Genomic DNA, 21676 nt, shown 5'->3' on the forward strand with positions numbered 1-21676 from the left:
ACAACAGTCAGCTGACATTGGTAAACAGACGCCCACTGTTAGGATTGATTTTTTTAAGGTACTACTGACTGAACACTGAAATTGATATTACACATGAGTGCTACAACATTGATAACACTCATATTGTAAGTGTTACCATAATAACCATTTAATGTGCAATGAATCCATGAGTTGTGCTTGACCTTTAAAAAGGAAGAGATGGCGCTAAGCACCAACTCCAAGCTCTGATGGACACAGACAGGTCAGGCTGGAAGGTTACAGCCGCTTACAAAAAATGCTTCTTCTTCTACACATGCACACACATACGCTAGCAATGATAGAGCTTTGGCTTTGATACACAGTATATTCCTATTTCATTATAATGTAACAACTAATTGTACTGAAACTGCTAACTCAAGGTTGTTTGAGGGAGAAAACCTTAATAATCCTCCCTAAGGGACATCTGCATCCTCCCTATGAAATACCACTAATGGCTGCATCACATCTCAGCTAACAATGGAATAAGACTAACTGGTAGAAAGTGGGGAAAAGTTTGCAGGAGGGTTCTTTTTACAGGGTGCGGCTCCTGGAGATTGGATGAATCGTGTGCCAAGAGATATGGACATATCTGTGCACCTACTAATGGGAGAGCGAAGTCTAAACCACGGTTTTCAATATTTGAATTATATGTTTGTGTTCTATAACCAATCACATTTCACCATATTGAATAAAATGTTCTGTTCATATCAGATTTTATCCTTTTCTGGGAGGCTGTTCTAAACAGAAAGGGTCCTTGCACAAGATTCTTTTGGGACACTCATATTTAGAAAATAAACAGCTTAATTGGAGAGAAGTGGTTTGTCTTCTATCTCACAAGACGAACACATTCAACACCACACATTGACTTCTTACCTGGTTCATCAGATCCATCCTCACAGTCACAGTAGTCATCGTTCACCTGCTCAAAGGGGATGATTTTGGACCCATCGATGCACAGAAAGGACTTCCTCTCTTTGTAGAACCTCTTGTCTGTTACATAGTAAACACAGACACCTACATTAGCTGCAGCCAGGAGCCAAACAAAGCAACATTCTGTGTATAATATTTATTTTAGAGCCTTAAAATGCTACTGGGACTGCAAAACAAACCTGCAGTTGTTTTAATGCTACCACCTTGAACTAACTTTAAATTCTAACCACAGCACATCTGTACGACCTTGACAGCGTTATAGTACCTTGAAACGAGCTGTCTGTGTTGAAGCTAAACAGCTGTCAAACCTACAGCTCGTGACAAAACGCACCATTATCCACATATATCATGTTAGCTCACGTTAGCTTCAAGCTAAAAGGGAGGACAGTGAACTTACAGGACGAAGATATTCCTCTAACTTTCCGCGACTCCACAAATCCAGACCAGAAGACAGCAGCGACGATAACTTGGAAACGCATGTCCGAGTCCAGAACGGTGAACTCTCTGCGTCCTGTTTCATAAAATCCCGCTAAAACCTGTTTGAAACTCCGACTCAAACATTTAAACTCGCCATGTTTTCGCTTCCTGAAACATGCGGTCACGTGACGCATCTAAGGCTTTTTATTGATTTAGAGTCGAGACTCATGTGACTGGTTCGGCCAATCACAAGTAAGGATGTCAGCTGAGCGGAAGGGATAAAAGCAAAACACGAATTCAAAAAGGGAATAAACAAACTGCAAACATTTCAGGTTAGTTGCATTTTTTGGGGGGAATTTATAGTGGAGGGGGTTCTGTTTTTCTAGTTTATATATAGATAAATGATTATTTTATAGTTATTATATTATATTAGTTACATATCAACATGTGGATTTTTCTCATAAATAAATGTATACTGACTGATATATACTGCCTTACATAAACAAATATAAATACATAGATTATGATGATGCAGATTAATTTATGTTATGATGACTATCAATAGGTCACTGAATGTGAACTAGATGAGTCATTAGTTTTGGAGGTGACTGGTCATAAACCAAAGTGTTGAACGAATTAAAAGTTTCTCATAAAGGATCTTTATTCCAATTCATTGTCCATTCTGAGGTCGACTTTAATGTCTGCATTTCATTTTATTCCTGTAGTTGTTGCAACTTTGGACTCAAAGCCACAAATATTGACTTCAAGAGTGCAAGAGGAAAGGTCAGTAGGAGTCGACATTTAGAAAACCGGAATGTCTTTACAGTATCTGCCAATCTGCTTTGGCTCAGCAACAAAAGACACTGACACAACAGTTGCATCAGTCTTGTCTGAGTTATGACAACTTCTAATGAAATTATGTTTAACCAACAAGCTACACGAAGATCAAGGAACTTTTATTTACCATTAATGACTGAAAACAAAAACACAAGTTTTTATTATTAGAATTACTCTCAAAAATGAAGTTGCTCCAACTTCCATGTTACTTTAAATAATTTTTTTAGATGTTACGTACTTAATAATGACCACAATTTCTTTTTAGTTGGCAAACATTTTTTAAACATAAATCACTCTTATTAGATTTATTTCAGTAGTTTTGGACTTTCTGTGTTTTTGTTCATGTTGTAGCTTTAAAGACAACAATTAATTTTACCTTTTTTAAAACATAGACAAGATTTTTACGTGAAGTTACATGTAAAAACTCATTTGCTTACAACACTATTTTGAGATTTTTTTGTTACATTCAATAAAAGACAACTAATAAGAGCATGTTCCTACAGTATTAAGCCAGATTATTTGTATTATAACATTATTCAAACTTATTTACAGGTGATTTCACCCACGTCTACTATTAAACATTAAAAAGTCTAAAAAAAATACACATTGGTTTTGGTTTTTACAGGTTTTACAGTCTTGATGATGATGATTTTTGCACAAAATGATGAACACAGAGCCTGCTAAGCAACAAAATATGTTTATTATCAATAAAGAATCTTTGCTAAATGTACATTATAAAAAACAAACAAGTTTGAGAAGAATCTTAACTGAGGCACTTAAAGTAAATCTGAAAGACGCTTTACATCATCAATGAACATGTTTTATGAGTCAGTATTTATTTGTCATTTCTCACTGTTGAGTCTTGTGTAAAGGCCTGAGCTGCACAGAGACTCTTTGCTCTGGAGGTAAGAAAGATCTCGGATCATTCCTGGGAAGGAATAAGAGTCCAGCGGCGCAGGACGCAGCGGAAACACCGGCATCAGTCCGGAGCTCATGTACGGAGACATGAAGCTGGCCATGCCGCCGTTGGCAGCAGAATAAGCGAGCCGTAGGGGGCTGACACCGAGGCGGGGACCGAGGCCGAACAGACCGTCTCCTGCCGCCACCGGAGGCATGTGCAGCGGGGAGAAGGCGGACTTGTTCCCCAGAGTTCCGAGCGCTCCGGGCAGCTCGACAGAAGGCCTGAGGGCGCTCTGGAGACCAGACGTGCCATCAGAGTCCAGTTTGTTCTCCTTGGAGCTCAGCACCAGCTCGATGGATTTCACTATGTCACCTTTGCACGTCCTCACCATAGACTCCAGAGTGTCCCGCTTCTGCTGGGGGAAGATCTTGGCCATGATGTCGGTGGGGTCCCGCTCCGGGTTCGGGTAGTCCTTCGGTTTCTCCGACTCGCTGCCCGAAGACTCCGGATCCGAGGAGGAGAGCGACCTGTGTGGACTGTCTGTGTGGTCAGAGCGCTGGTCGGACATCGGGGATGGACTCGCGCTGTCACCGGAGAGCGGAGCGGAGGTGTCCCGGCTGGGAGACAGGTGCTGCTGCTGCTGCTTGTCGATTGGAGAGGACAGCCGGGGAGCGAAGAAAGGCCGACCCATGAATCCGTTATAAAAGTTATACTTGTTTAATTTGTCCTCTGAAATATGGAGAAAAGAGAAACAAGTGTTGAAGAAAACAAGCGCATGGTTTTGCGCAACAACCTGTGCGTAAAAGGCTGTGCGTAAAAGTGTCCGAGAAGTAAAACTTTGCTTATAACTCAACCAAAGAAACTGCACGTAATATTAAGTCACATAATAGCTTTGTAAAAAAAAGAAAATAAGCCTCATAACAGATCAACTTTTCATTTGAACTCACCATCTTTGTGGTTCTCGGTTCCAAAAACGTCAAAACACGGAGCTGCTGGGGTGTTGCTGGAGGCTGCAGGGACACCGGCTCCTACTGGTGGCCCCTGCGGGATCCCTGCGTCCCCTCCCTGGTACAGCAGCCGCAGCTCCCGGGCCTCGCTCTCCTCCTGAGCCTGCTGCCTCCTGAGCGCCACCTGCGCCGCCATCACCCGCTGCCTCTCCGCTATCAGCGTGCACTTTGCGCACACGCAGTCTCTCCAGCGGCAGAAGCGCTTGTGGCCTTTGAGGGCAGACACAACGCCGTGGTTCCTGCATCGGGCGCATTTCGGGGTCCGCGGGTATCCCCTCTCCAGCGCCGGGTTACAGGCCCGGAGGAAGAGAGGAGGCGGAGGAGGAGGGCGCAGGAGGGACGGGGGCACCTGGAGGCCTCCGAGCGGACCGGCAGCGGACAGGCCGAGGGGTCTGATCCGGCTCTCCATGGTGAGATGTGAACTCTGTGCTTCGGTTAACGGTGCGGTCATTCGGGTGACTGGAGCTCCTCTGAGGGTCTGGAGTCTCTGTGCTGCTTGGAACCGTGAACCGGCGCCTTAAGAGGCTCCTCACAGGTGGTTGGACATGAAACTCAACACCTCCGTCACTCCCCTTTCCGCTGCAGCCTCTTAATACCGGATCATGTTTATTTGCATCCCGGATGAATGAGGGTCTAATCTGATGCAACTGAGCCTAAGTGCAGCTGCAGGTTAAGAAAACTTGAGGTCTCCAACAAAACACCAAGTTTGACCTGTGAGAGCACTTCATCTGCTGAAATATACATCAGACATACCTTATATTATATTACGGATTTTACCTGTTTTGTTAAATAACAGATAATAGCCATAATCACTGAAAAAAATACTAACAATTTAGTTATAAGTGGCCAAATCTATTAATAAGATCCTAATCAAAAATCAGAATTTTTTACAAATGGCAATTTGTTCTTTTACAATGTGTCACTGCGAATTTACTTTTTTTTTTTACTGTATTTAAATCAGCAAAAAAGTCATTATTTTACAAATATTTGTCATTTTTTGAAAGAAAGGGTGAAAAATGTTCCCTGTTGTACAGATTTTCCCTGTTTTGTGAAATTATGAAGGCAAATTACAGAAAAAAGATGCAATTTAATGTTGATTGTAAAAAAAAAAAAAAAAACCACTGCCTAATGTTAACATCAAAAGTCTGCATTTTTACAAATACTAATGTGTTCTTTTACCAACATTTGATTTCAAAATTAGACAGGTTTACTGTATGTAAATCAGCAAAAATAGTTTTAAAGATATTTACTGTTTTTTGAAAGATAAAGTATGCACAAGAAGAACTGAAAAATAGTCGGATTTTTTGCTGTTATTTTGCCTTTTTTTCCCAGTTTGTATATATATTGTATATATATACATATATATATTGTATATTATATATATTATATTATATTGTATATATATATATATATATATATATATATATATATATATATATATATATATATATATATATATATATATATATAATGTATATAAATATATATATATATAAAAAATGTCAAAAAAATTGTATTTTTCCAGAGTAATTTTTTTACGTGTGACTATAAAATTGCAGTTTTACTGTACTTTGATCAGTCAAAACTGTAATTATTTTACAGATAGTTGCAGTTTTTAATCACAGTTTTTGTTTGTTACAACATTCCACTGTGTAATAATGTTTATCTGGCACTTTGTTGCCAGATTTTCACAGTTTTTTATGGGTATTTCTCTACAGTAATGAGGTGTTTGAGAATGAAGGAGTGAATTAGATCAACATGTCACAAACCAAAGAAAAAGAAAAGACAAACATGTTGCCTGAGGTCGACTTCATACAATCACCTCCTCTGGTTTCCCCACTGAGCCACAAATATTCACCATTAGGATGTTTTTAACACAACAATGGCTCTAATGATCACAAAGCAGCAGGTACTTTTCTACCTGGTTATTCTGTTGAACAAATTAACCCGACAAAGGAGCCATCTGTCAACAAACAGCCGCCAATCACAGCTTGTCACATGTTTCATTCACGTCTCTGCACTGAAACAGGCTCCGGTTACAGCCAACAGATTGTTTTATTGTTATTACATGAAGGATAAGTGGAGAATAATGTGACAAACACAAACACAATGCCAGTCTCTAAGAGACGACCAGAGCATTGTTCAACATTTATACATAAACACACCGTCTGTTTCAACTTTCTGTCAGCACATCATAAAGTAAACCCTGTATGGTCGATTCACTCACATCGCAATAATGTCGATACATCTCTGACAAGAAATTTAGTTATTCTTCTATAAGCTGTCCTGCTTGCTATGTTCATCCTTATACACAGTAAAAAATTAATGGTTATAAACCAATGTTCCCTCTAATTTTTCCTGAGTGTGAGCAAACACACAAACTCCCTGAGCGTCCCTTGGACCACTGTGAGCAACATCAGACGTGTGCACTGTGGTCACACCAGCATCACATCCATTCAAGTTACATGGTTCATTAAAAGAATCAAATTATAGCATTTACATTTCTGTTAAAACACTTTGTCAACAGGAGCCAGTTGAAGGCTGCAGTGATTTTAGTGACACTACAATGTATAAGAGTGAAGTTATTGAATATTTGTCTCTCTTTACTGTTGCAGCGGTTTTGCAAATTGCAGACGGACCCTGTTCACTCCATAGACACCAATGTTATTCCTGTAGATTGAAAGACAGCTACTTTTGATAAAACTGGGCTTGTAGCACATTGTCTGCCTTGCAACAATGGGAAAGAGGCACCGTTTATGTTTTGACAACCTATATCTAATGAGTTATTGATGCTGGAAGCCCGAATCTGTGAATATCTTTCCAACTTTACTGAACTTGGGGCCACTACCACCTAAGGAGTGATATGTTTAATTTTGAAAAAAGCATTTAGCCATACTTAAAGCTTTAAGTGCTTTATTATAACGGAACTAAAAATTTTGTATTGTTTTATTATCACAGGTTCTGTCTGAAAAGAGGTGGCATCATTTTAAACAGTGAAATCAAACTAACAAAAAGTAATGACCAACCAGTGAGCAATACTGGATTCTGCAAAAACATAACTTTTTTTAAAAAATCTAAATCTTATCTAAACACAGTTAACGTATTAACTTATTTTTGTGTGTATGCATGTATTTATTGATTTATTTAGTACTGTTAACATATCAGAGTTCTGAGTGAATTTTTCTTAAGATAGACAAAGGCCATTTATTGATTACATATAGGCTATTAAATGTTTAATAAAAACTAAAAAGCATTTAAAAAAACAATTCAATTAAATTCAATTTTATTTATATAGCACCAATTACAGTCAAATTGTCTCGAGACGCTTTACAGAACTAATATGCCTGACCCCCAGAGCAAGCCAAAAGGCGACAGTGGCAAGGAAAACACCCTTTTAACAGGGAAAAAACCTCGAGCAGAACCCGGCTCTAATGTGGGGGAACCCATCTGCCTGCTGGCTGGGCGGGTTGACTTAGGCATTTATTGAGTCATTAAAATACTGTAGAGTACAGACCACATCAGCATGATTATAAGCATCCTCTGGTAAATTAACAACCAGATACTGATGTCTCTCACCATATGGACTTCAGGAGATGACTGGGGGATGATAAACTGTGACCTACTGGTTGGGTTCTCTCTGTTCTCATGTTTCTTACATGTTTGTCCCCTGACAGCCGGGTCCTAATGTTTTTTGAGCAACACACCATACTATGACGTTTTTACAATGATGGTTCTACTATGAAGCCAGGTTGACATGTTCATGTGTTCTTTGTGTGAAAACAGAGATTTCAGGTATCAGAAGGTGGTTTTCAACTTTCTTTGTTAACTTTCTGCTTCAACTTTAAATTAAATTTCCTTCACTAACCCAGCCCTCTGGACTTCCAGTAAGCTGTGTTCCTATTGGCTGTCCAGGTGGCTGTGTTCCTATTGGCTGTCCAGGTGGCTGCTTGGTGTTATCAGGAACACCTGAGCAGCTCAGTGCCTTCCTGCTTTATTTAGCTGCAGACAAACATTTCCTCTGTTTCTCTTCACCAGTGAACTGGGTTTGGCTCCATTGCTCTAGTTTGTTCTTTAGGCGTTGGCTTGCAGCTTCCAGCAGTAAAATCGTCTTTAATGTGTTTCTTGGTGTGTTTTAGGGCTTTGTACTGGATAGTTGTCTTGGTAAATGAGGTTCTTTAGCCACAGTTAGCACATGGTGCTAATGTGTGCAGTGATTAGTGGATTTGGTGCAGCTGAGTTGTGTCTTTATCTTGGCTGTAGTGAGTCTTCAGAGGTTTCTGGTCAGACACATTCTGTATTCTTGTTTGGGAACCAGCGTTGGTTGTCCAGAAGGTAAGAGTTCCTGTCCTGATTCTCTGTTCTCAGAGGTTCTCTGGTAGGCTGCAGGAGACTTTAGCATTTGGGTTGTGCTAGTTTGGTTTTTGTATAGTTTGATTTGGACGACTATCTTGAGGCCCCTCCATGTGGTTTAGTGAGGTTTTCTGCAACAGTTCTACAAAGCAACCTGCAGCAGAAGAGGCTTTGAGAATTTTTAGGAAGTTCTGGAGACCAGACTTTAGAGCAGCAGAAACATTTGTCAGCAGTTTGAACAGGAGAAGGTGAGCTTCAGAGTAGAAATGAGAAGGAAACCTTCTTGACCCGTGTGGTGAGGTCCTGTACCAAGAGTTTGAGCAGGTTGTGAAGAGTCTGTAGTTCTTTGGTCTGAAAGCACAAGAAGAGTCGACTCATTAAAGGAGAAAACAGGAGATATTGTTGGTTCTTCTGTCGCTCTGCAGTTTCCTTAGACTGAATATCAAGTTTATATATTAAATGATTTCCCATGTGAGCCCAAGAAGACTTCAATAAACTCCCTCCATCCCCTGGACACAACAGATTTTATTACCATGTTAAATCTTTTTTTTTTTAATGTTTTTGAGCCTTAATCATAGTTTTAGCATAGTTTTTTGTCTTTGCTTGTTTAGTGTTGTCATCTGTGTAAAAGGTGCTAAACAAATAAAGTTGAATTGATAAACTGAATAACTGACTAACTCATGATTGTGACAACAGAAGTATTTTCGTTGTGATTTAAGGGTTTATGTCATTTTTAAGGTTGGGGTTAAAATCTTGACAGAAAAAGAAGATTAAAGAAATAAACTACATAACAAAAAGCAATTAAATCAAAGGAAAAAAAATTAATACAATAAAACATTTAAAAAGTTTTATTATAAAGAAGATTTAAGAAATTTAAGATGTAATTTTCTAATTAAACATTATATAAACATTATATAATTTAATTGTATTTAATGTTTATCTCTATTAAACAGACATAATATTGAATGAGATAATTCAACAAGATACAATACATGTCATTATGAAATTAAACAATTTTTAAAATACAAATATTAAAAATTACAGATAAAATATTTTCCATAATTAAACATTTAAAAAATACAATTAAACAAGAAGAATATTAAACATTTTAAAAAATGCAAAACATTTAATTAGATTATTAAACTTTTAAAACGACAAAACATTTAATTAAAAAAATTAATGTTTAATTAGAAAATTACATCTTAAAGACAATAAAACTTCAAATAGGAATTAAACAGAAAATACAATGAAGCATTTAAAAAGAAAATTAAACATTAAAAGGTGGTAAAACATTTCAAAAGAAAAACCTTAAAGATTTAATCGAAACATTATTGAGAAAGAAAAAAAATTCTCAAACAAGCTGATAAAACATTTGAAAAAACAATTAAACATTAAAAAGACAAAACATTTGGAAATCAAATCAGACATTAGAAAAGAATAAAAGGTGAGAAAAGAGCAAAACTAAACGTTTATGAAGAATCAAACTAAAGACAAAACATTTGAAAAGACACCAGTTAGACGTTAGAAGATCAAATCAAACAGAAGAGACAATAAAACGATCAAAAAGAGCAAAAACAGATGAAAGTCTTAAAGCATTTTCTAGTCTGAAACGAAAACATCAAGTTGTTTCTTCAAACATTTCCTCTTTCTATGTTCTTGGTTTGATTTTGGACAGATTTACTAAGAACTCATTTCAGAAAACTGCTTTCCAGATAAAGTCTACTAGTAGTTGAAGGCATTTATCAAACTAATGTTACCTTCTGATCTCCACAAACTTTACTGTTCAGTGAAGAGAATCAAAGTTTGTTGAGGATTTCTAAAAAAAACCACAGGTGAAGGTCTGAGAAGAACTCAGATGGATGTTCTAAATGTGAAATCAGGACTCATGGTCACAAGTTTTAAGGCTTCTGTTAACCAGAAAGTTCAAACTAACAGAGGAGTACTGAGAAACTTTTAAAACTTCAGTCCTCAGACTGTCTGAAGGTTCAAACTAACAGAGAACTGCTCAAGAACTTGTAAGATTTCAGTCCTCAGACTGTCTGAAGGTTCAAACTAACAGAGAACTACTCAGGAACTTTTAGGTTTTCAGTCCTTGGACTGTCTGAAGGTTCAAACTAACAGAGAAGTACTCAGGAATTTAGAAGATATCAGTCCTCAGACTGTCTGAAGGTTCAAACTAACAGAGAACTGCTCAAGAACCTCTAAGATTTCAGTCCTCAGACTGTCTGAAGGTTCAAACTAACAGAGAACTACTGTGGGACTTAGAAAATTTCAGCCCTCAGACTGTGTGAAAGCTCAGGTCCTGAGGACTTGGGAGGTCTGGATGCTTTGGAAAGTCTTGGAACTGAGGGTTCCACCCTCCAGCACAAAGGCTGAAGTCCAGCCTCCTGAGAAAATCGGTCGAGACAAGACTCAAGTAAAAAAAAAAACTTGAAAACGACAAAAAATAGATGATAAATGCGCAAAAAAAAGAAGAATTAGTATCTGAGCGAATAGCTCAGGAGGATAAGAAGAGGACTACCAAGTGGAAGGTCGCAGGTTCAAGACCCACCACCGGCTCTTTTCTTTGTTTGTCTTTGTCAGGATTTTGATAAAACTTAAGAAGGGTCTGGTCTTGAACCAGCGACCTGCAGCTCCACAGGCAAATCCTTAACTCACTGAGCTACAGATCAGATACAAAGAAATAAATTCGTCGTCCCTTTGACATCGTAGTTCGTGAAGTGACCACATGGGTGGAGCAAAGGCGGAGCCTGGGTGGAGTCAGGGCGGAGAGTAGGCGGGGAGGTGGGTGGCGGCCTCCCCCCTCTACTCCCCCACCTCCCTCCACCACCCACCACACCTTCCCCCGCCCGACGAGTTCTTCGAGTCTCCACGAGTTCTTCGAGTCTCGACAGGTTTTCCCGAGTTTCTGGAGTTTCCACGAGGTCTGAGGCAGAACAAGTTGTCATGAAGAGGTGTTGACATCGGTCAGGATGGACTGACTTTTTACAGCGACTAGAAGGAAGACCACTAGAAGAGCAGGTCTTTAACCACCATCCATAAAATCCATGGAGTCGCTCCAGAGAAATGAAGGGACGTCAACTTTTATCAACCTCCATCCAGATGTTCAACTTGATATCACAAACCTTTAGTATCACACTTTATTATCATTTATTAGGACTTTAATGGAATCCACCAGCAGATTTAGTTTTTGTTGACAAACTTTATTCTTGTCATTGTGGGACTGCAGTATTTAAAACTGTTCCTTCTATTTGACCTCATGCTTATTAGCTTTAGTGGAGAAAGTTATTTTAATTAGTCTCTTGAAAACCAAATAATAAATTGGATTAGTCAAAAGGTTTAAATTTCTTACTTTGTCATATTTTAGATATGACAAAAAATATAAAAAATAAAGTGTCTTGAGACAATTTGACCTGTAACTGGCGTTATATAAATAAAATTGAATTCAAATTGTATGTATCTTGTAATGGAGTAATTCAGCCATATATGTTGGAAAACACATTTTCTTTGACCATTAATCTGTTGATTGTTTTCTCCACTAATTCATTTCTTGTTTTGGTTTATAAAATGTCAAACCCAAATATATTCAGTTTACTGTCATAAAAACCAAAAAGATTTACATTCATGATGCAGGAATCAGGCAGTTTTTCACTTTTTATCTTAGTTTAGTCAGAAACATAGTTGATAATGTGTGAATTGTTGCAGCTTGTGAGCTGTAGAAGGTTTTAATCTTTGGGGCCGAGTGTCAGAAAACATTTAGAAACCAACATCAACAAAACACTCAACAAAGATTTTAACATCATTAAAGGGAAATCCAACTTTTGCACGACAATGTCTAATTAAAGGACATTTATTTCCAACGTCAATGTGTGATATTCATCCTCTGGAGCTTTCTCTTCACATCGTCTTCCACCTGAACTGGTTTGGTCGGGAGCATGTGCAACAAACATTTGAAAAACTGCACTTTAACATCAATGAATGACACTGAAGTTTAATCTCTACATAAATGAGACTGAGTCTGGATGTGCTGCTCTTTCATTAACTCCTAAGTTTAGGGAAAGTTCAAACAAAAGAGGACAGTTCAGATAAGACTTGAGAATGAGCTTATTTTGAACAAACATCTCAGACTTTCTGAGCTTCAGCACCTCCAGCAAGATATTTTAACAAGTAACTCAAGAGATCCAGAAGTTGGAGAGAGTTAGCTTTAGCTGAGCCAAAGAACATATGGGACGCTAACCTAGCAAACATTTCAGACTTTTCTCTGTGAATTCTGAGAAATAATTTACTATTTAATGACAGCTACACATCTTAACTCAGTCTCATTAGAACAGACTCTAATTCAGTGTCATCCATCCATATTAAAGTGCAGTTACCCAAAATGTTTGTTGCATGAGCTCCAACAAAACCTGTCCAGGTAGAAGGCCACTTTGACAAACAGGAAGTGGACGATTCCAAGCAGATTTATAGAAGGGGGAACCAGACTGTACTAAGTGTGGTTGAGTATAGAGGGGTGTTTTGTGGGTTTTTAAGGCTGATAATGATTATTAGTGAGACATTTGGAGTAGATATTCATTTGCAGTAAATGAAAGTATTTAAAATCTTGGAGTTAAACTTACAAGAACACAAACTAACAGAAAACTTTGTTGATACATTTTTGTTTTGTTTAGAGATGTTAAGTTAAAGGAGTTTTATTTGTGACGTATAACCAATCAAATCACTCCAGAAGACAGAGCGACCACAGGCAGAAAAAGGTTCAGAGCCAAAGTAGCACCATTTTTAAATTTATTAATTACCGTAAATCAGTAAAAAATAAAATACTGATAATCAGTAAATCAGTCAGCCCACAGTTACTACAGTTCTACAATGTATGTCTCTTTCCTTTGACTTGTTATTTGTACAATATACGATGTATATGATGGTGTTTTTTCATACCAAAGGTTATACTATGATGTTTTCTTAGAGACATACGATGCTACTCTGTTTGTTCTGGCTCTGGGCCGCTGCACTCCTCCTCTGTTGTTTTCTGGATTGTACTCAGCTGCATGCCTTCGTCCACCAGGCCTCCGTTGACTCGTCCCGCCTGCCGTCTCTGGAGCTGAAGCTGGATTGGAACAGACCAAAGTACAGTCCAATCATGATGCCAGCTGCCTCTCAAAAGGCTCCTTCATCTGGCAGGTGGCAGCACTTCTTCTGAGGGGAAGCTGAGCTGGCCCAGCAGAACTTTGGAGATGTGTTCCAGTGGTTGGTGGATGTGTGGGGAGATAGAGAGGGACCTTTGAATTGTTCAGAAAGGAAAACAGGAAACCCATTGGTAGTTTTAGTTTAGGGTGCTACTGCGGTGTGTTTTTGGGTTTTAAGAGGTGAACAGGAAGAGTTTTTTTTCGTATTGATTATCTTTTACTTTGTTCCTGGTTGGAATGCCCATCAATGTCAACATGAAGTTCACTTTTAGTTCTGTTATTTTTATTTTACTAACACCCACTTGTTTTTAATCCCCTCACATGTTGTGTTGTTGTAAACTTACTCTTTCAAATAAATTCTCGTCTAACCCTCTGGAAACCAGCGTTTGGACTGTTTTTGTGTTGCTCCTCACCTACTGACAGCTGTGGACTAAAGGCTATACTGTGACGTTTTTAGAGTGACATGCTATACTGTGATGTTTGTTGGGCGACACGCTATACTATAGGCTTTTTTAATTGACATATTACTGTGACTTTTTTTTGTTTTTTGTTTTTTTTAGCAACATATAAGAATTCGAACAGTTTTAAAAGTTACTACACTTTTACTTGTGCAATGAAATTATTATTCTATGGCATTTTTTAGATGACATATTATACTCTGATGTTTTCTTGAATTACATACTATTTTGACAATATACTGCACTATGACATTTTTTGAACCACATATCATACATGACAATTTTAGGCAACATCCTATCATTTTGCGCTTTTTGAACCACATAATAATCTATGTTTTGTTTTTTTTTTCTTGCCAACATGCTGTATTATGAACTACAGGCCATACTATGTTATTCTTGAGTAAAGTATACTATACTTTGACATTTTCTGAACTACATCCTATACTATGGCGTTATACACAGAGTGCTTTGGTTACATGTTGATTTATAATCTAGATTTTTTTTCTGTTTTGTTTTTTGACAGGATTACCACAGACCTGACCGTGAACACCGTGGACACCCACCTCAGGGAGACGCTGCCTAAGATCTCAAGGCTGCTTGGTCGTGGTCTTTCTGGCACGTACTCTTCCAAGATGAGCCGGGAAGTTTAACACTGATGGAATGACACCAGGTCTAAGCCGACAAACTTCCAATTCCTCCTCAACCCATAGTCTCTGGGAAACCTACATGTAGTAAGAAAAGTAGACAGAGAAGTAATTAAGTCTGTATCACAATAGTGATAATGACAATAATGTAATAATTCAATCTACACAGCTCTACCAAGAAGGAAACATCTGTCCTGGTGGAAACCTTCATTCTTCTTCTTCTTTCCCACACAGAAAAGTGAAATGTGCACGTGGATTTAACAGTGCATTTGAAAGAGCGAGATCGAGCTGGTTTCTTTTTTAAATTTGTGGTCCTTGTGTCCCCCCCCCACCTCTCTATCTCCACCCCTCTACCTCTACCCCTCTATCTCTATCCCTCTACCTCTACCTCTTCCTCTACCTCTGTCCCTCTACCTGCACCTCTCTACCTCTCTACCTCTTCTGTCCCTCTCAACCCGTCCGGCCAGCAGGCAGATGGGTCCCCCCACATTAGAGCCGGGTTCTGCTCGAGGTATTTTCCCCTGTTAAAAGGGTGTTTTCCTTGCCACTGTTGCCTTTTGGCTTGCTCTGGGGGTCAGGCATATGGGTTCTGTAAAGCGGTTTGAGACAATTTGACTGTAATTGGCGCTATATAAATAAAATTGAATTGAATTGAATTGTACACAACATATTAAAAAGAAATCATGCTAATAAATTAAGTACAAAGAACCGAATTCGCCAATATACTGGAGACCAAAGCTATTTAATTTGATAAGTATAACCTTGTTTAGTAACATTTCAATTATTTGAGAGCAGTCCTAAAGAACTGCCTGTAATCCCAATCATAAAATGGGTTTGGAGGAAGAACATAGATCAGGGCTATTCAATTAAAAATTGACTCGGGCCGGATTTTCAGACTAAGAACATGAGCTGGGCCGGACGTTTTTAGCAGACAGTGAGCAAAGTTAACCATTTAAAATAAACACAAACAGATCAGATAACAAACACACTGGATGTTTATTAATGCATTGCCACATCCAAAAGGACATAAACACAATAGAAGAGCAGTACTAAACTAAACCTGTGCTGAAATACTGCTTCTTTAAATTTTACATTTCAAACACACAACTTCAACACATTTTGATAGGTAAATATAAGCACAGGTTAAGGTGCATATGAACATAAAAACTAAGTGCAGATTAGAAATACCATCTTTTGTTTTGGTTACATCTCAAAGTGCATTAAAAAGTAACTTGCTTAACAGTAACTTTTCAGAACTTGAGACATTTTTCTTCTTTTGAAATAACAAAAAACAGAGTCTGTCCCTGTCCATATTTGGTCTCATCTGAGACAGTCGCATCTTCAGTGCATATAATCAAAAAAATAAACAGTGGGCACAGTGATAGTTACTATCCCTTTGAAACGAAATAAAGCTGACATCAAAGTGCATAATAAAGTGCAACTAAGTGAAATAACTGTCAAAACAAAATGTCTTTCTTAAATATTAAACTTATAATAAGTGAACAGAAAATAGTCACATAAATACATAAAACTACCTTTAGTGTCTGCTACAGCACGCTGCTTTGTTGCACTTACCATGTCTCGAAGACATCTGTAGCGAGAATGTTTGACGTGTCAGACCTGTTTGACAGCAGATGTCACAATCGTCTTAACTTTATCGTCCGTTAAAACTTTATCCACGACAGCCAACATGCAGTCCTTCACAGTTTCTGAGTCTGTGAACGGCCTCTTTTTCGTGGTCCTTTCCTGAGCTGTGCAGGTCCGCTTCATTGTAGTACAGCTCCGGTTGTAAGATGCAGTCAAACTCTGAATTATAGCCGCTCTCTCATGACATCCCTCGAGAAAGTTTGTCCGAAACGCGGCATGTTTTTCCAACGTGGTGTCTTCGGACATTATAATCTTTCAGCGCTGCAAAGCACTCGTTGCAGAGTAAACGCATTGGTTTGGCGTTCGGACTTGGTGGTAAATAAATAAATACTTGTCAGTCCACGCAGGATTAAACCGACGGTTTTCCTCGCCGATTTGTCGTTTCAGGATAGAAAAAGACATGATGCTATTTTCACCTGTATAGAACTGCTAATGTTAACTTTTCAAACGCGTCTCCTCAACACAATGCATTGTGGGTTAGTTGCTAGGTTACGGTATGTGTTGCATTCAATGTCTGCAATAATGTTGGAATTTTTGTAAGAACATGTCAGTGTTACTGAAAGATGTTTTTCAGTTTTTCTCGGACCCAAGTCCCAATCACTCGGCAGTTGCTTTAGGGCCACTCGAGGGTTGCTTTCGGGCCGCATGTGGCCCGCGGGCCGCTAATTGAATAGGGCTGGTCTATGGTAAATACGTATGTGAATCGCATCATTGGCTGCAGCAGCCAGTCACCGGTCACTCACTGACACATTGAACAATAGCACAGAATGAATTGTTACGTGTTTATTTTATTTACAATTTAGGTTGTATTTCTTTTTTTTTTTTTTTTGTGCGCAGCGCAGATTTTCTGTGCGCAGAGACCGTGTCAGCAGTGCGCAATTGCGCACGCGCGCAGCTTAGAGGGAACAGTGGTTATAACTGTAGTTTAACAATTTCCTGTTGTTTCACTGTTTCACTGCTCTGTCAAAACACAGATAACTAATAAACTTGCAGAAAAGATATTAATTTACCTGTTAAAAAACAAACCAAGACTGTCAATACTGTCCACATTTTTAAAAAATGTATTTATACAAATTTTAATGAGTTATTTTACAAAGTTTGGCCCCTAAATAACAACTACTTTATTTGAATCAGCAAAAATATAGTTATATACATATTTATCGTTATTCAAATGAATTTTTTTTTATTAAAGATTAAAAAAATGGGAAAAAGAAAAGTAGGATTGTTAAATTACAGATAATATCTAGTTTTTTTTATTTATTTAGTTCAATGACTTTTAAAAAAGCAAAACAAAAACAGTTCACCCTCAAATGACACTATTTTTACTGTATTTAAATCAATAAAAATGCAACAATTTTACAGATATGTGCCATTATTTCAATTAAAAAATATTCATATTAAGAATTGAAAATGGGTAATTATTTTTACACTATTATTACATTTTTTCCCTTTCCTGATATCTAGTAAAATCACCAAAAAAATCTTAATTTACGTGTTAAACACGAAAAATCTGACCAAAACTGTTAATAATGACCTGATCAAACATGTGTTTTTTCAAATGTTGATTTATTGTTCTACTGTGTTTTCCCATAAAATTAGTCTGCTACACGTTACCTTATTTAAATCAGGAAAAAAATACATTTTTGGTTTGTTTGACAGATTTTGCTTTCATATGAAAGAAAAAAACAGAATATTAAGAACTGAAAAATGGTAAATAATATTAAACTGTTATTTCTCACATTTTCCATTTTGAGATATCTACAAAAGTCACTGAAAAAAGCATTGATTTACATGGTGACATGTTACTAATTTTACCCAGATAAAAGACTGCCATCCTAGAGACTTGCTTTATGCACAAGCTAAATGTCAGTAAAATTGGAATTGAAGAGAATGACATCCAGAGTAACTGTCTGGTTAGATAGGTGTGTTTCTGAGGTGCTTTGGGTCAAATACAACAACTTTAGTTTTGTCTGAACTTAGAAGAAGAAAATTACAGGTTTTTCTGTCTTTGAGACATGCCTGGAGTTTGACTGACTGATTAGTTTCATCTGGCTTCACAGACATATATAACTGGGTGTCATCTGCATAAAAATTTATACAGTGTTTCAATAATATTATCGGTTCTAGTACAGAACCCTGTGGAACTCCATAACTAATGCAGCACTAAGATCCATGAAGACCAGTATAGAAATGAATCTGAGGCTATAAGAACCCTCAATGTAGAAGTCACAGTAAAATTTAAATTGTAAAGCTAATTTCATGAACTCAGTACAATTTCAGTTAAGTTTAAGTCAATGAACACAGAAATGTGAGTATCAAATACTAAGGTGATGCCATTAGCAACACCAAAATAATGTTTGCAACTTAAAAGGTGTATCTAAATTTATAAATCCTATTGTTTTTCTTGCAATTTTGCATGTAAATATTTTGTTGGAATTACTTTTTAGAGTATACATGCGTAACATGCAAATATATTGTGCAAAAGTACTGCATTGTACACAGGCATTTCTGCAAACAAAACCAAAGCTTAAGCATCCTGATAATGATTTGTACAGAGGAGGCTTTGAGAAGCAGCTCTGCTATTTGCAGAAAGATGTTCCACAGTTATGGTCTCTGACAGATAGGGGTTGGTACAAACTAACTCCAGCTGTGCAGTGCAGGAAGATAATCTGAAATGCATCCATCAACACTAAAAACATAAATAAATGCCAGTGATGCAGATGCTGTGTGGACGCACACGCAGTTTTTATCGCTTCATCCACTGTAAAGTGGAATTTGATGTTTGGATTTGTGGCTGGCAAGTTTATCCAGACACTTTAAGCTGCTCCCACCTGGATGTTTCATACAGACCAGTTTATATGGACCAGCTACAGCTTTTTCTTCCTTCCTGTGTAAATGTATAGGTTGCTGTATTCTGAGCTTTTGGAGATGCTCTTATTTTGTAATTACCCCGAGGAGGAAAAGGAGACAAAACCAGATATTTTGGAATCCACAAATTGGATTATGAATAAAAGCTGTAGTGCTATATTTACTGCATCACAGGATTACTGCTGCTTATTTAAAGTGCCTTCAAACCACAACACCTGCAGGCAAAAGTATTTTTTGTGTCATTTCTGCCATTTGATCACAATCTAATGCACAAGAAACTAGAATACGCTCCTGTTATCTGTTATAGAAACCTTCAGTGCAGTTCCACGTTTGCATGGACGATCTGGTTTTAGTCAGAACTTTTCAACCTCATCACCGACTGGTAGCGCAGAGATCAGCAGGGGATAAGTGTAGTTCCAGCAGATCTGTCCAGACAGTGTCTTAATTGTGTTCTTAACAGATGTTCTCATGTCAGATTTGGTGTTTCATCGCAGTCATGTGCCTCCAAGAACATTCGTTATCAGTGCAGCTCCTTATCCGAAGCAAGGTGCTGCTAATCTGCTCACACATCTCCCAAAACCTGATTATGCCTCCCAGAGTCAGGGAGGAGGGGGATGCAACGTTCCCACAGCGTTGAGAGAACGTTACCTACAAGTTCTAAATGTTCTCAATATTTTAATTAAATGTTTAAAGAATTCTGGAAATTTTCATTTGCAGTAAAGTTCCTGTAAAGTTTCTGTAATGTTTTAACGCCAACATTCAGAGGATGTTGCCAGATTATGTTCTATGATGACAAAGGAGGAACGTTCTCAAATTAATATTTCAAAAATGTTATCTAGATGTTATTCAGGCCTCAGATGATTGTTTTTATAAAATGTGCCTGGACTGTAATATATAATAATGAAGGTTTCTGCGCTGATTATAGAACGTTGTCAAAGCAAGGATGTTCTCAATGCAAAGTTCAAAAAATGTTTTCAAGACGTTGTTTATACTTCAACATACTTTTCAAGATGTTCCTGTAATATAGTATATTAACAAAGATGGAACATTCTGAGGATGTTTTGGGGATGTTGTTCTCATACATGCTAGAAAACATTTCCACTATGTTTCATGACAAAGGAAGAATGTTCTCAAACCAACATTCAACAAAACTACATGTTTTTTTGACACAGAGCTTTCCTATAATACACTATACTATAGGTAGAACATTTTGCCGTTCTCAAAGGATGTTCTCAACTGAAACACATTAGAGAACATTTTTCTATGAAGCATTCTCGCAGTGTTCCATGATGACAAATGTTCTCAAAGCAACATTCAAAAAGTGTTTCCCAGGAGACCTCAGATGACAGAACGTTCCTTTAATGTCATATATTATGACATATATTACATAGAACAAAGGTGGAACATTTTGCCTGCAATGTTCTGAGGATGTCGTTGAGGGAACACATAGAATCCATAAAAGATCCCACAATATTACATGATAAATGAAGAACGTTGTCAAACCAAAATTCAAAAAATGTTTTCCAGATGTTATTGAGGATTTTGATAACTGAACATTTTAGAACGTTTCTGTAATGTGATATACTAAAGATGGAACATTTTATCTTTTTGTTGAGGGAACACATTATAGAACGTTCATCTGCAAAACATTTCCTATCGATGACAAATGAAAGATGTTCTCTATGTTACAAAAACACACAGATGACAAAACATTCTTCATAAGACGTTCCTGTAATGTGATATATTGCCAAAGGTGGAATATTCTGGCTGCAATGTTCTGAGGATGTTCTGGGGATGTTGTTGAAGGAACGCATTATGTTACATGACGATGAGGGAAAGACGCGTTCAGTGCAACATTTAGTCTTCAGTCTTTCCACCAAAAACATCAGTACAACTTTGCAGAACCTTCTCAGAACATTTTGGAACCAAATTAATCTAGCTGGGATAACTTCACGTCATATTATCATGCTTATCCAAACAGCTTTAGTGTATTTTATGCTTTAATTCTTCGTTCCTTCCCAGATTTTAATGCACAACTGAAAACAATCCGCTCACGTTATTGCTGGTCAGATTGTGACTTTCACATGGAAACATTTCACCTCCTTAAGTTTCAAGACTGCGGCTTTGTTTCTGAAAATACAGCACTCGAGTTACAACAAACTCCCTCCTCTTTCAGCACACAAAGGTTCTCGACCTTTATGTGTTTACTCTGTCATCCGTCACTTCACACTGTTGTCACTGAAGAGCCTAACAGTAGCCTGCACTTCACTGCTCTCGGACACCAACAACAAACTCAGAAGCAAGAGGTTTCCTTTGTGGAACACCGGAACTTTCTCCCCACTTTGCTGTGTTAATACTGATTTGTGTTACCTCAGTGGATTTCGACAGGCAACTTTGCTTTTAGTGGAGCTTTCGAGAT

At 37.8% G+C, this 21676-nt stretch overlaps 2 protein-coding genes and 2 long non-coding RNA genes across 7 annotated transcripts in view; 1 reads left to right on the plus strand and 3 right to left on the minus strand.

The window, feature by feature from the left end:
* The window catches only part of LOC111587744 (glucosidase 2 subunit beta-like), a 185823-nt gene extending 184295 nt beyond the window's left edge, over nt 1–1528 (minus strand). For all 4 annotated transcript variants that reach the window (XM_023297827.3, XM_035942738.2, XM_055007483.1 and 1 more), the window contains exons 1-2: nt 1346–1528; nt 892–1008 (exon numbers count right to left, since the gene is read on the minus strand). In XM_023297827.3, coding sequence (XP_023153595.2) covers nt 892–1008; nt 1346–1427 — 199 coding nt within the window. In that variant the 5' untranslated portion in view covers nt 1428–1528. The remainder of the gene's footprint in view (nt 1–891; nt 1009–1345) is intronic.
* A 90-nt stretch (nt 1529–1618) lies between these two features.
* On the plus strand, nt 1619–14760 carry LOC129348090 (uncharacterized). Its single transcript, XR_008600506.1, has 3 exons — nt 1619–1697; nt 2091–2148; nt 14622–14760. It is a non-coding gene; the product is annotated as an uncharacterized LOC129348090 (long non-coding RNA).
* On the minus strand, nt 2881–4616 carry LOC111587745 (doublesex- and mab-3-related transcription factor A1-like). The gene is made up of 2 exons (XM_023297828.3): nt 4051–4616; nt 2881–3832 (listed from the first exon to the last, which is right to left on the minus strand). The coding sequence occupies exons 1-2, from the start codon at nt 4559–4561 to the stop codon at nt 3045–3047; spliced, it is 1299 nt and encodes a 432-aa protein (XP_023153596.1). The 5' UTR covers nt 4562–4616; the 3' UTR covers nt 2881–3044.
* The window catches only part of LOC129348089 (uncharacterized), a 35083-nt gene continuing 26611 nt past the window's right edge, over nt 13205–21676 (minus strand). The window contains exons 2-3 of the long non-coding RNA XR_008600505.1: nt 14662–14820; nt 13205–13733 (exon numbers count right to left, since the gene is read on the minus strand). This is a non-coding gene — a long non-coding RNA (uncharacterized LOC129348089). The remainder of the gene's footprint in view (nt 13734–14661; nt 14821–21676) is intronic.

The sequence above is a fragment of the Amphiprion ocellaris genome, chromosome 23, assembly GCF_022539595.1.
Source record: "Amphiprion ocellaris isolate individual 3 ecotype Okinawa chromosome 23, ASM2253959v1, whole genome shotgun sequence".
In the NCBI taxonomy this organism is placed as follows: domain Eukaryota; kingdom Metazoa; phylum Chordata; class Actinopteri; family Pomacentridae; genus Amphiprion; species Amphiprion ocellaris.

What these genes read in the sequence shown, in the direction of transcription:
- LOC111587745 (XM_023297828.3), bottom strand. Translation starts at nt 4,561, where the DNA reads ATGACCGCACCGTTAACCGAAGCACAGAGTTCACATCTCACCATGGAG. An exon ending in AACCGAGAACCACAAAGATG is followed by an intron (nt 3,833 to 4,050) that starts GTGAGTTCAAAT and finishes TCCATATTTCAG; the next exon opens with AGGACAAATTAAACAAGTAT.